The sequence below is a fragment of the Drosophila nasuta genome, chromosome 3, assembly GCF_023558535.2.
Source record: "Drosophila nasuta strain 15112-1781.00 chromosome 3, ASM2355853v1, whole genome shotgun sequence".
Taxonomy (NCBI): Eukaryota; Metazoa; Arthropoda; class Insecta; order Diptera; family Drosophilidae; genus Drosophila; species Drosophila nasuta.
In genome coordinates, this window is record NC_083457.1 from 44,375,967 (window position 1) to 44,387,030 (window position 11,064).

Below are 11,064 nucleotides of genomic sequence, written 5' to 3' on the forward strand. Positions count from 1 at the left end.
TTTTTTCTGAGCTTAGTAAACTACTATTTTGGTGTTCATATTAACATTTGAAAAGTGTCGATTAATTTTAGTATTTTATTCATTTCTATATTATTTTTAATACCACCTCAAACATTTGCAAAATCACTGCAATTTAATTCGGCTCTGAAAGGATTAACTGAACAAGCCAATCGTTGTCAAACTTATTTATATTCAGCAATATTTTAAATCTGAAAATGATTACCCAACTCATAAATAAAATTCTTAAATCTATAATCTATCTTAATTTTGCTCTTATTAAAAACGTATTATTGCCAAAACAATACTATGAATTCTAATTCTTCCTGGTCCCTTTGTATTTTGTCCGCATTTAATTTATCTATTGTAATTTAAAATTCAATTTATGCAGCGGTAAGCTGCAAGTGCACTTTGGCTGTTACGTCATGCCGCATTGTGCATTATTAAATAACAATAAATATTTGAATTAATAACAGTCAGAATAATAATTTTCAATTTGGCCCAACATAAAACAATGATTAAAAATGCATTCAAATTGATATTCGATAATAAAATTCAATGCAGTCGTTTATAAATTTGGCAAAGCAAAAAAAAAAGCCGAATAAAAAAACCCATTGCATAAAATCAAACAGCAAAAAAAGAGGCAACAAACTAAAACTAATCGAACAGTTTAATGTTGAATGCTTAAAGTTTGCGCCATCAGTGCAACAACAAAAGCAATAGCAAAAGCCAAGAGTAACTACAGCAACAACAACAGTACTAATAACGAAAATCAAAAGCCCACAAAACTGACGACTAAAATCAATTGCGATGTTAAACTTTAAGACCCCATCAAGAGGCAGGCGGCAGTTGGCAGTTGGCAGAAGGCGGACGCGAAGGGGGCAGGTGTCTTTGGGGGGCAGCTTTGTTTTCGCTGTCTGGCTACCAAAATTGAAGGTTTCAGCTGGCCAACAAACAGCAACAACAACAACAGCAACAAATGGCAATCGAGCGTTGCCAAATTCAATGGATTTTACTTTTCGCTTTTCAAAACTCAACGCTAGCTGCTGTCGTGACCAATTAGTGATCCGACCTAGGGGCACAATCACGGGGGGCCGAAGGGGGAGGCAAGAGCCGCGCAGGCGCACGTCAGTTAAGGCATCGATGCTGTTGGCTGGGGAACTGGTGGCACTTGCACCACTTGGCTGGCTGCAACAAGGAATAGAGACAGCAAAAGCCAAGAGTTGCAAGACTCTCAAGTTGCAAGTCGCGCGGAGCCGCGCACTTTACATTCAAATATTTTGTGACACAAAACGTTTCATGTTGTTGTTGCTGTTGCCTGTTGCTGTTGCCAGCTGAGTGGGCTTTGGCTTTGCATATTTGTTTAGGCTTTTGTCTGTGTCAAATTTTGGGCGTGTTTCGCCAATGCGTTTGCCATGCAACGCCCATGGACTCTCAGCCTCGCATTCAGCACTTAAATTGCTGAATATTCCAAAGCACTTATAGGTCGAAAGTTTGCTATCATATTTACAAATAAGTATTACAGTCAGCGCCACAAAAAAAGCCGCACTTTTAAGGGTTACGAATTTGTAACTTTCAGGGCCTGTGGTTTCATTATATGATTTCGGAATCGCCCAATTTTTTTTTTAACAAGTTAATTGATGGTATGTTAATAAAAGTGCATACCAACTTTTATTTTAAATTTGCTTTTAATATTAAAAAAAATGTTGTTTTTGGTTTCACCCTAGTTTTAACGACTTTTCACTATTATGGCAAACTTAATGAAAAAAATCATAAAAGTAATAATAATGAAAAAATTCAACAAAAACTATTTTTTTCCAATTGAACACCATACTAACTATAAAAAAAATGTAAATCTAGGCAATTTAACATTAGACATATTTTTTTAATTTAGCTTAATACTTAGAAATGCCGCCTTTGGCCTTAATTACAGATTTTACCCTATGGGGCATAGAATCGTAAATGGAACACAAATATTCCTTCGTTATATCGTGTATCCATACTTTTCTATAATTTGTTTTAGCTCCTCCATAGTTTTGGGCTTTCGCTTTCTTATTTTGGCCCCCATATAGGCCCCAACATTCTCGATTGGACTAAGGTCTGGACTGTTTTCTGGCCAATCTAACGACTTAATGCCCAATTCCTCCTTCAAATTTGTTATCTTTAGATAGAAAAATGTTAAATTTATCTGAATAAGTTGTTTTGATAACAATCGGACACTGAATAACTCACAGATCGGGCTCGATGGCAAGGTGCAGAATCATCCTGAAAAATGGGTTCTTCTTCTTCTTCACTTATGGACTCAATGCTAGGCACGACTCCACTTAAAATTATTTCTTTGTATTTTTCTGCATTGACCATACCCTGAACCATTAAAATTGATTCAGTTTTATATTTGGATATGCATCCCCATACCATAACATACGGTGAATGCCTTACTGTGGCTATGCAGCAATTTTCAGAAAACCGTTACCCACGTCTACGGCGCACCTTGAGAATTCCATCAGATCCAATGAGATTAAATTTGGACTCATCTGAAAATAGCACTCTTGACCAATCAGAATCAGTCCAATTTGAAGAAAGAATTGGGCATTAAGTCGTTGGATTGGCCAGAAAACAGCCCAAACCTTAGTCCAATCGAGAATGTTGGGGCCTATATGGGGGCCAAAATAAGAAAGCGAAAGCCCAAAACTATGGAGGAGCTAAAACAAATTATAGAAAAAGTATGGATACACGATATAACGAAGGAATATTTGTGTTCCATTTACGATTCTATGCCCCATAGGGTAAAATCTGTAATTAAGGCCAAAGGCGGCATTTCTAAGTATTAAGCTAAATTAAAAAAATATGTCTAATGTTAAATTGCCTAGATTTACATTTTTTTTATAGTTAGTATGGTGTTCAATTGGAAAAAAATAGTTTTTGTTGAATTTTTTCATTATTATTACTTTTATGATTTTTTTCATTAAGTTTGCCATAATAGTGAAAAGTCGTTAAAACTAGGGTGAAACCAAAAACAACATTTTTTTTAATATTAAAAGCAAATTTAAAATAAAAGTTGGTATGCACTTTTATTAACATACCATCAATTAACTTGTTAAAAAAAAAATTGGGCGATTCCGAAATCATATAATGAAACCACAGGCCCTGAAAGTTACAAATTCGTAACCCTTAAAAGTGCGGCTTTTTTTGTGGCGCTGACTGTATAGAAGATAAGTAGTTGTACCTATTAGTCGAAAGGTGAAACTACTCATTGGTATTTTATTATAAATATGATATGTCAATACAAAAATGTATAAGTTAACACAAATATATATGTAGAAAGTCATTTATCATATCTACAAAAATGTATTAAAGAAGAATATTAGTTACACCTATAGGTCGAAAGTTTTTTTTTTAGCATATTATAGAACATTTATACGTCGAAAGTCTTTTATCATATTAAGAAAAATGTATAATAGAACAAAAGTAGTCGCACCTTGTAGGTTGAAAGTTTTATATCATACTTCAAAATCGTATTATAAAACACTAATAAATCGGAAGTTTGCTATCAACTTCTATCAGAACATATACAAATGCTATCACTACACCTTTAGGTCGAAAGTATTTTAACATATCTACAAAAATGTTTTATAGAACAAACTTAGTTGCACTTATAGGTCGAAAGATTTATAGCATATTTAGAAAAATTTATTATAGAACACTTATAGGTCGAAGGCTTATATCCTACTTCAAAAATGTATTATAAAACACTTTAGGTCGAAAGTTTGCTATCATATTTACAAATATGTATTATAGAAGATAAGTAGTTGTACGTATTGGTCGAAAGTCTTTTATCATGAATATGATACGTAAATACAAAAATGTGTTAGAGAACACATGTACGCAGAAAATCTTTTATCATATCTACAAAAATGTATAAAAGAATGTATAATAGGTCGAAAGTTTACTATCATATTTAGAAATATTTATTATAGAAGGTAAGTAGTTGCACCTATTGGTCGAAAGGTGCAACTACTTATTGTTCTTTTATCACAAATATAATATTTAAATACAAAAATGTATTAGTGAACACTTATAGGCCGATAGTCTTTTATCATATCTACAAAAATGTATTATAGAACAAACTTATGTACTTGCACTTATAGGTCGAAAGATTTATAGCATATTTTGAAAAATTTATTATAGAACACTTATAGATCAAAGGTTTATATCAAACTTCAAAAATATGGTATAAGACACTTTTAGGTCGAAAGTATGCTATCATTGACTATCAGAACTCACACTTCTTCTATCAGAACACATTTAGATCGAAAGTATTTTATCATATTTACAAAGATGTATAATAAAACTAAAGTAGTTGCACTTATTGGTCGAAAGTATGTTATTATATTACAATTACAAAAGTGTAGATCATTTATTTATCGAAAGTCTTTTATCATATCTACAGAAATGTATAATATAACACTTAAAGGTCGAAAGTCTTTACAAAAATGTATTATAGAACACTTATAGATTGAAAGTCTAATATCATATTTAGAAAATTTTATTATAGAAGACTTATATTTACAAAAATTAATTATAGAAGAAAAGTAGTTGCGTGCAATAGTAATAAAATTAATAAAAAAGTCACGGCTCTTTGCTGATTGCAACAAAGTTGTTATAACTAATTGCTTTCGGTTGCTATAAATACTCGGAAGCATTTCCTATTACAATTAGTTCTTTTTTTAACCTTTCAACATGGTTTCGTTGAAGTGGCAAATAATTTTCCTAACATTTCTCTTGTATCAACTGAATAATGAGGTGGCATCTGAGCCAATGAAGCGCATTGTGAATGGCTCGAATGCAGTTGCTAAGCAATTTCCCTACCAAACATTTTTGTATACATTTAAGAATTACGAATGGTATGCAACTTGTGGCGGCGTTATAATATCCAGCAGAGCGGTCCTAACTGCAGCCCATTGTATTGCTGACAATGTGTAAGTTATCATTAAGTTATTTTGATATCAACTATAACTAAGTTTATCCGCCTTAGAGTTGCATTTATTATTTTTATCGGCGCTGTGAATTTAACGGATTCATTAGAGCCAGGACAACAACGCGTGATTGTAAAGCGATCTTATGTTGTAGTGCATCCAGAGTGGGATCGATTTCAACTCATCAATGATATAGCCCTGATAAAGCTGCCTGTCGAAGTGCACTTCAATGAATACGTTCAACCGGCCAAATTGCCAAATCCAAAGCATCTATATGATAATGAAATGGGAGTTGTTTCTGGTTGGGGCAACACAGAATGTACGTTAACATATGCATTTTAAAATACTGTTTTCTTCTAATCAATTTCCAACAGCTTCAAACACTGGCTCAGCTGTTCTAAAGTACTACGTAGTCGGCGTTTTACCGCTTGATGAATGTGCAACACAGCTGAAAGAATTGAGGGGGATCTTCAAGCATTGTTCCACAATCATATATTTGTCTAAAGCCAAGTGACAGCTCACCTTGTAATGGAGACTCTGGTGGTCCATTGGCTATAAAAAAAACCCCGATGGCCATAGTACTTTATTGGGTCTTGCATCATTTGCCGTAGGAGCGTGTGAGACGAATAAGCCTTCGGTTTATACTCGAGTCTCATCGTTTTTGTCGTGGATAAAAAATCATACTGAAATCTCTGGTTGATTTTAATTTTTGTTTACAAAACTAATAACTAATAAATTTTTGATTCAGATAATAAAGTTTTTAATGACAACCATTTAACTGAACCCAACGTGTGGGCAGACTGCTTCTAATCTACATTTTTAGGATAACAATATATGTGTGTGTTGGGTTTGAATTGTAGTAGTTTATTTAAAAAAAAAAAATAATTACAATAATGTTCGGTTACTGAGAAATCTTCTGAAGACTAAGAGAAGTAAGTTCTACCAAACAACTTAGATGTGTATTTTTGTTTATGCTCCACCTAACTTAATTAAAACAAAGACATACTAAATAGTTATAGTATTTTTTGAAAATATGAAATTTTTCATTCATACTTCATATTGTTTTATCCATCGTAAAAAACGATGATACCCGGGTATAAACAACAGGTGATTTAATTGGACAACCAGTTATTCCAAATGATGTTAGACCCAGTAAAGTGTGGCTTCCATCCTCATTCCGAATCGCCAATGGACCACCAGAATCGCCTCTACATGGAGTACTTTGACTTGGCTTCAAACAGATGAACGATGCCGGAAAAATCTCAGAAATCATTGTATTTTTACACTCTTCGTTTGAAAACACAGTTACATTGTAATATTGCAGGTGATTTGGTTGTGGATCTGTAATAAAGATTCATATTATGAAAATTGGTTCGACCTACCCAATCAAAGTATAACCATTATAAGATGTAAGACCCCAACCAGATACAACAGCACTTTCATTCTCATAAAGTTCGTCTGCATCGGGTAACTTGGCAGGTTGAATATACTCGTCAAATAGCAGATCGGCTGGAAGTCGTATGAGAGCTATGTCATTGAGATGTTGACTGTTGTCATATTCTTGATGTACGAAAAAATACTCCGCTTTTACTATCAATCGTTGTTGCCCGACTTCCAATTCATTGGATCTGTCCACAGTTCCAAAGTAAATTTGAACAGCATGACTATTTTAATAATTGCAAATTTTGATTATTTGATATATTTATTTTATATCACATTTCAACTTACATATTTTTGGGTATACAATGAGCAGCTGTTAGAACAATTCGATTTGATATCATAACACCACCACATGTGCCTTTAGAGTGGTAATTCTCCAGACCTATAATAAATACTTGATATGGAAATTGCTTAGGATCTGCAGGGAATCCATATCTTATGCGTTTTGAAGGATTTTCGTGGGCTCTGATACTTCTTTGGTACAGTAAGAATGTGACGATAATCAGCTGCCATTTAGGTAGACTCATGGCGAAATTGATAGTTAAAGAACAACTGACAAATCGAATAGAAGAACACCATGCTTATATAGTAGTGCAACTGAAATATTGTAAGGTGAGTTTGAGTTATTTATAGTTACATAAATAGATAAGATGATTTTATAACTTTGACAAATATACAAATACTTCAGTAAGAAGTTCTTTTATTGGAAATAAGAGTATGAACCAATTCTATATGACTGAGATTTATTCTTCATTAACATTCCCGCTAGAATAGAAAAATACCGCGTCAGTACATATTAATATATCATAATATCTTTTCTTTTTCGCGAACAATTATAATTTTTTTATTTAATCGCAGCTAATTTGGGAAATCAAATATCACAAAAAATGTTGTTATTATTGTTTGTATAAAACATTTATTTTAATCGCATCTTTTTTTTATTCTTAAATGCAACTCAAAAACAAAGTGGATCTACGTGTAACATTAAGAAGTGTTACCAAAAAAAATTCTAGCCCTACCTTTTATAGTATCTGAGACCAAGGTGTTCACATGCACTGACAGACAGACATGGCTGCTCATGGTGATTAAAAATATACATTTATTCTGTATTATTTTTCTGCTGTTATATTATATTTCCTGTAGGCACAAAGTCATAAAACCCTTTTACCCTATGAGTTCCGGGTATTAAAACAAAAACACTAATAATAAATAATTTTCTATGCAAATGCTTTATATTGCAAAGCTATAATTATTTCGAATGTGCTATTTATTCATATTGTTTTATCCACTTTAAAAACGATGATACTCGAGTGTAAACACCAGGTGAATTAGTTGGGCAACCTGGGTTACCGAATGATGTTAGACCAAGTAAAGTGTGGCTCCCATCTTCATTCCGAATTGCCAATGGACCACCAGAGTCGCCATGACATGGAGTACTTTGACTTGGTTTCAAGCAGATAAATGAAGTCGGAAAAATCTTAGAAACAGCGATCATTAAATTTTTACATTTTTCGTTTGAAAACACAGTTACATTGTAATACTGCAAATGATTCGATTGTGGACCTGAAATAAAGATTAATATTTTGAAAATGGGTTCGACCTAAAAAATCATAGTATTACCTTTGAAAGTTGTTTGACCCCAACCAGATACAACAGCACTTTCATTCTCATAAAGTTCGTCTGCATCGGGTAACTTGGCAGGTTGTATATACTCGTCAAATAGCAGATCGGCTGGAAGTCGTATGAGAGCTATGTCATTTATAAAATGATTGCCATCATATTCTGGATGTACGACAATATTCTTTGCTTTTACTATCAATCGTTGTTGACCTACTTCCAATTCATTTGATCTGTCCACAGTTCCAAAGTAAATTTGAACAGCATTACTATTTCAATAAAATTTTGAATTTGATTATTTGAGCTATGTATATATGTATATATTTTATCGCACGTTTCAACTTACATATTTAGGTATGCAATGAGCAGCTGTTAGAACAATTCGATTTGATATTATAACACCACCACATGTTCCTTTAGAGTGGTTATCCTCCAGACTTCTAAAAAATACTTGATATGGAAACTGTTTAGGATCTGCATTGAAACCCTTTACGATGCGTTTCGAAGAAGTATCTTGGGCGCTGAGACTTCTTTCGTACAATAGAAATGTGACGATGATCAGCTGCCATATAAGTTGACTCATGCTAAAATTGTTCGTCAAAGGGTGACTTACAAATCCAAGGCATGACCATAGTTATATATAGTAGAGTAACTGAGTATGTTTTACATTTGCTTAACCCTTTGCGTAATGTTATGTAAGTTATTTATTTGCGGGTAACAATTTTGTAGAAATATGGACTTTGAGTTATTTATAGTATTTTTAAATAGATAAGGCCAAATATACAAATACCTCAGGAAGAACTTATTTTAATGGAAATATGAAGTAATTCTTGAAGTCTGCGAGATTGAGATTGCTTAAACATTCATGAAAGTTAATAAAAAAAAACCTTTAGTAAAAAAAAAATAAAAAAAATTATACCGAGAGCATTAACAATATACTAACAAATACCAATAATATTAAAAATATGCTGTATATCGAGTACAATAAATACCAACATATTAAAAAACAACGATGGTATGTAAAATAGTACAAAGTGTTGAATAATAATGCAGATAATTTATATTTTCAAATTTCTAGAATACCAGCAAAAAATAAAAAAATGTAAAGAGAACATATCAAATATTGGGAATAAATATTGAGAAAAGAAAAGTATAATATTATGTATTAAATTATATTTTATTTGTTTTATTTTATTTATATTGTATTTTAATTATTTTTTTTATTTTATTTTACTACATATTTTTTTATTTTACCATTTTATGATTTAGTTGCGTTTTGTTCAGTTGTATGTTGATCAGTTTTAATGTTCTTAATGTTCTTTTTAAGAGAAATGTTTTTGATTTTAGAACTTGCACAAAGTTATAATACCCTTCTACCCTATGGGTAGCGGGTATAAAAATGTTTGAGAGAACACCTAAAGATAAAAAGTCTTTTATCATATCTACAAAAATGTATAATATAACACTTATAGGTCGAAAGTCTTATATCACATTTACAAACACGTATTATAGAACAAACTTAGTTGCACTTATAGGTCGAAAGATTTATAGCATATTTAGAAAAATGTATTGTAGAACACTTATAGGTCGAAGGTTTATATCATACTTCAAAAATGTATTATAAAACACCTATAGATCGGAAGGCTGCTATCATCTTCTATCAGAACTCACACATCTTCTATCAGAACACCTTTAAGTCGAAAGTATTTTTATCTTATTTACAAAGATGTATTATAAGACTTAAGTAGTTGCACTTATAGGTCGAAAGTATAATATTATAATTACAAAGGTGTAGATCACTTATTTGTCGATATTCTTTTATCATATTTACTATATTATAGAATACTTGTATTTACAAAATTTAATTATATAAGAAACATAGTTGCGTGGAATGGTAATAAAATGAATACACAGTGACGGTTCTTTCCTGATTGCAACAAAGTTGTTATAACTAATTGCTTTCGGTTGCTATAAATACTCGGAAGCATATCCTATTACACTTAGTTCTTCTTTAACCTATCAACATGGCTTTGTTGAAGTGGCAAATAATTTTCCTAACTTTTCTCTTCTATCAACTGAATGAGGTGGCATCTGAGCCAATGAAGCGCATTGTGAATGGCTCGAATGCAGTCGCTAAGCAATTTCCCTACCAAACATATTTGTATACATCTAAGAATTACAATTGGTTTCCAACTTGTGGCGGCGTTATAATATCCAGCAGAGCGGTCCTAACTGCAGCCCATTGTATTGCTGACAATGTGTAAGTTATCATTAAGTTATTTTGATATCAACTATAACTAAGTTTATCCGCCTTAGAGCTGCAATTTTTATTTTTATCGGCGCTGTAAATTTAACGGATCCAACAGAGCCAGGACAACAACGCGTGATAGTCAAACGATCTTATGTTGTAGTGCATCCAGAGTGGGATCGATCTCAGCACATCAATGATATAGCCCTGATAAAGCTGCCTGTCGAACTACACTTCAATGAATACGTTCAACCAGCCAAATTGCCAAATCCAAAGCATCTATATGATAATGAAATGGGAGTTGTTTCTGGCTGGGGCTACACAGAATGTACGTTGACATATGTATTTTAAAATACTGTTTTCTTATAATCATTTTCCAACAGCTTCAAACACTGGCTCAGCTATTCTAAAGTACTACGAAGTCGGCGTTTTATCGCTTGATGAATGTGCAACACAGCTGAAAGAATTGACGAGAACTCCTAGCATTGTTCCACAATCATATATTTGTCTAAAGCCAAGTAACAGCTCACCTTGTAAAGGAGACTCTGGTGGTCCATTGGCTATAAAAAACCCTGATGGCCATAGTACTTTATTGGGTCTTGCATCATTTGTCTTAGGACCGTGTGAGACGAATAGGCCTTCGGTTTATACTCGAGTCTCATCGTATTTGTCGTGGATAAAAAATCATACTGAAATCTCTGGTTGATTTTAATTTTTGTTTACAAAACTAATAACTTAATTGTTGATTCAGATAATAAAGTTTTTAATGACAACCATTTAACTGAA

At 32.6% G+C, this 11,064-nt stretch overlaps 2 protein-coding genes and 1 long non-coding RNA gene across 3 annotated transcripts; 1 reads left to right on the forward strand and 2 right to left on the reverse strand.

The window, feature by feature from the left end:
- Nucleotides 1-4,726: 4,726 nt before the first annotated feature.
- On the forward strand, nucleotides 4,727-11,052 carry LOC132788252 (serine protease ami-like). The gene is made up of 6 exons (XM_060795584.1): nucleotides 4,727-4,976; nucleotides 5,033-5,292; nucleotides 5,348-5,483; nucleotides 10,048-10,290; nucleotides 10,347-10,606; nucleotides 10,662-11,052. Exons 1-6 carry the CDS (start codon nucleotides 4,738-4,740, stop codon nucleotides 10,982-10,984), a joined length of 1,461 nt encoding a protein of 486 aa, XP_060651567.1. The 5' UTR covers nucleotides 4,727-4,737; the 3' UTR covers nucleotides 10,985-11,052.
- On the reverse strand, nucleotides 5,817-6,965 carry LOC132791595 (chymotrypsin B-like). Its single transcript, XM_060800581.1, has 3 exons — nucleotides 6,702-6,965; nucleotides 6,372-6,637; nucleotides 5,817-6,314 (listed from the first exon to the last, which is right to left on the reverse strand). Exons 1-3 carry the CDS (start codon nucleotides 6,938-6,940, stop codon nucleotides 6,028-6,030), a joined length of 792 nt encoding a protein of 263 aa, XP_060656564.1. The 5' UTR covers nucleotides 6,941-6,965; the 3' UTR covers nucleotides 5,817-6,027.
- On the reverse strand, nucleotides 7,799-8,080 carry LOC132791597 (uncharacterized). Its single transcript, XR_009632915.1, has 3 exons — nucleotides 8,034-8,080; nucleotides 7,945-7,976; nucleotides 7,799-7,890 (listed from the first exon to the last, which is right to left on the reverse strand). It is a non-coding gene; the product is annotated as an uncharacterized LOC132791597 (long non-coding RNA).
- Nucleotides 11,053-11,064: the final 12 nt, after the last annotated feature.

Coding starts and splice junctions, on each gene's coding strand:
- LOC132788252 (XM_060795584.1), top strand. CDS start 4,738: ATGGTTTCGTTGAAGTGGCAAATAATTTTCCTAACATTTCTCTTGTAT. Junction 4,977..5,032: donor CATTGTATTGCTGACAATGT/GTAAGTTATCAT, acceptor TATCCGCCTTAG/AGTTGCATTTATTATTTTTA. Junction 10,291..10,346: donor CATTGTATTGCTGACAATGT/GTAAGTTATCAT, acceptor TATCCGCCTTAG/AGCTGCAATTTTTATTTTTA.
- LOC132791595 (XM_060800581.1), bottom strand. CDS start 6,940: ATGAGTCTACCTAAATGGCAGCTGATTATCGTCACATTCTTACTGTAC. Junction 6,638..6,701: donor CATTGTATACCCAAAAATAT/GTAAGTTGAAAT, acceptor TTATTAAAATAG/TCATGCTGTTCAAATTTACT. Junction 6,315..6,371: donor GGGTCTTACATCTTATAATG/GTTATACTTTGA, acceptor TCTTTATTACAG/ATCCACAACCAAATCACCTG.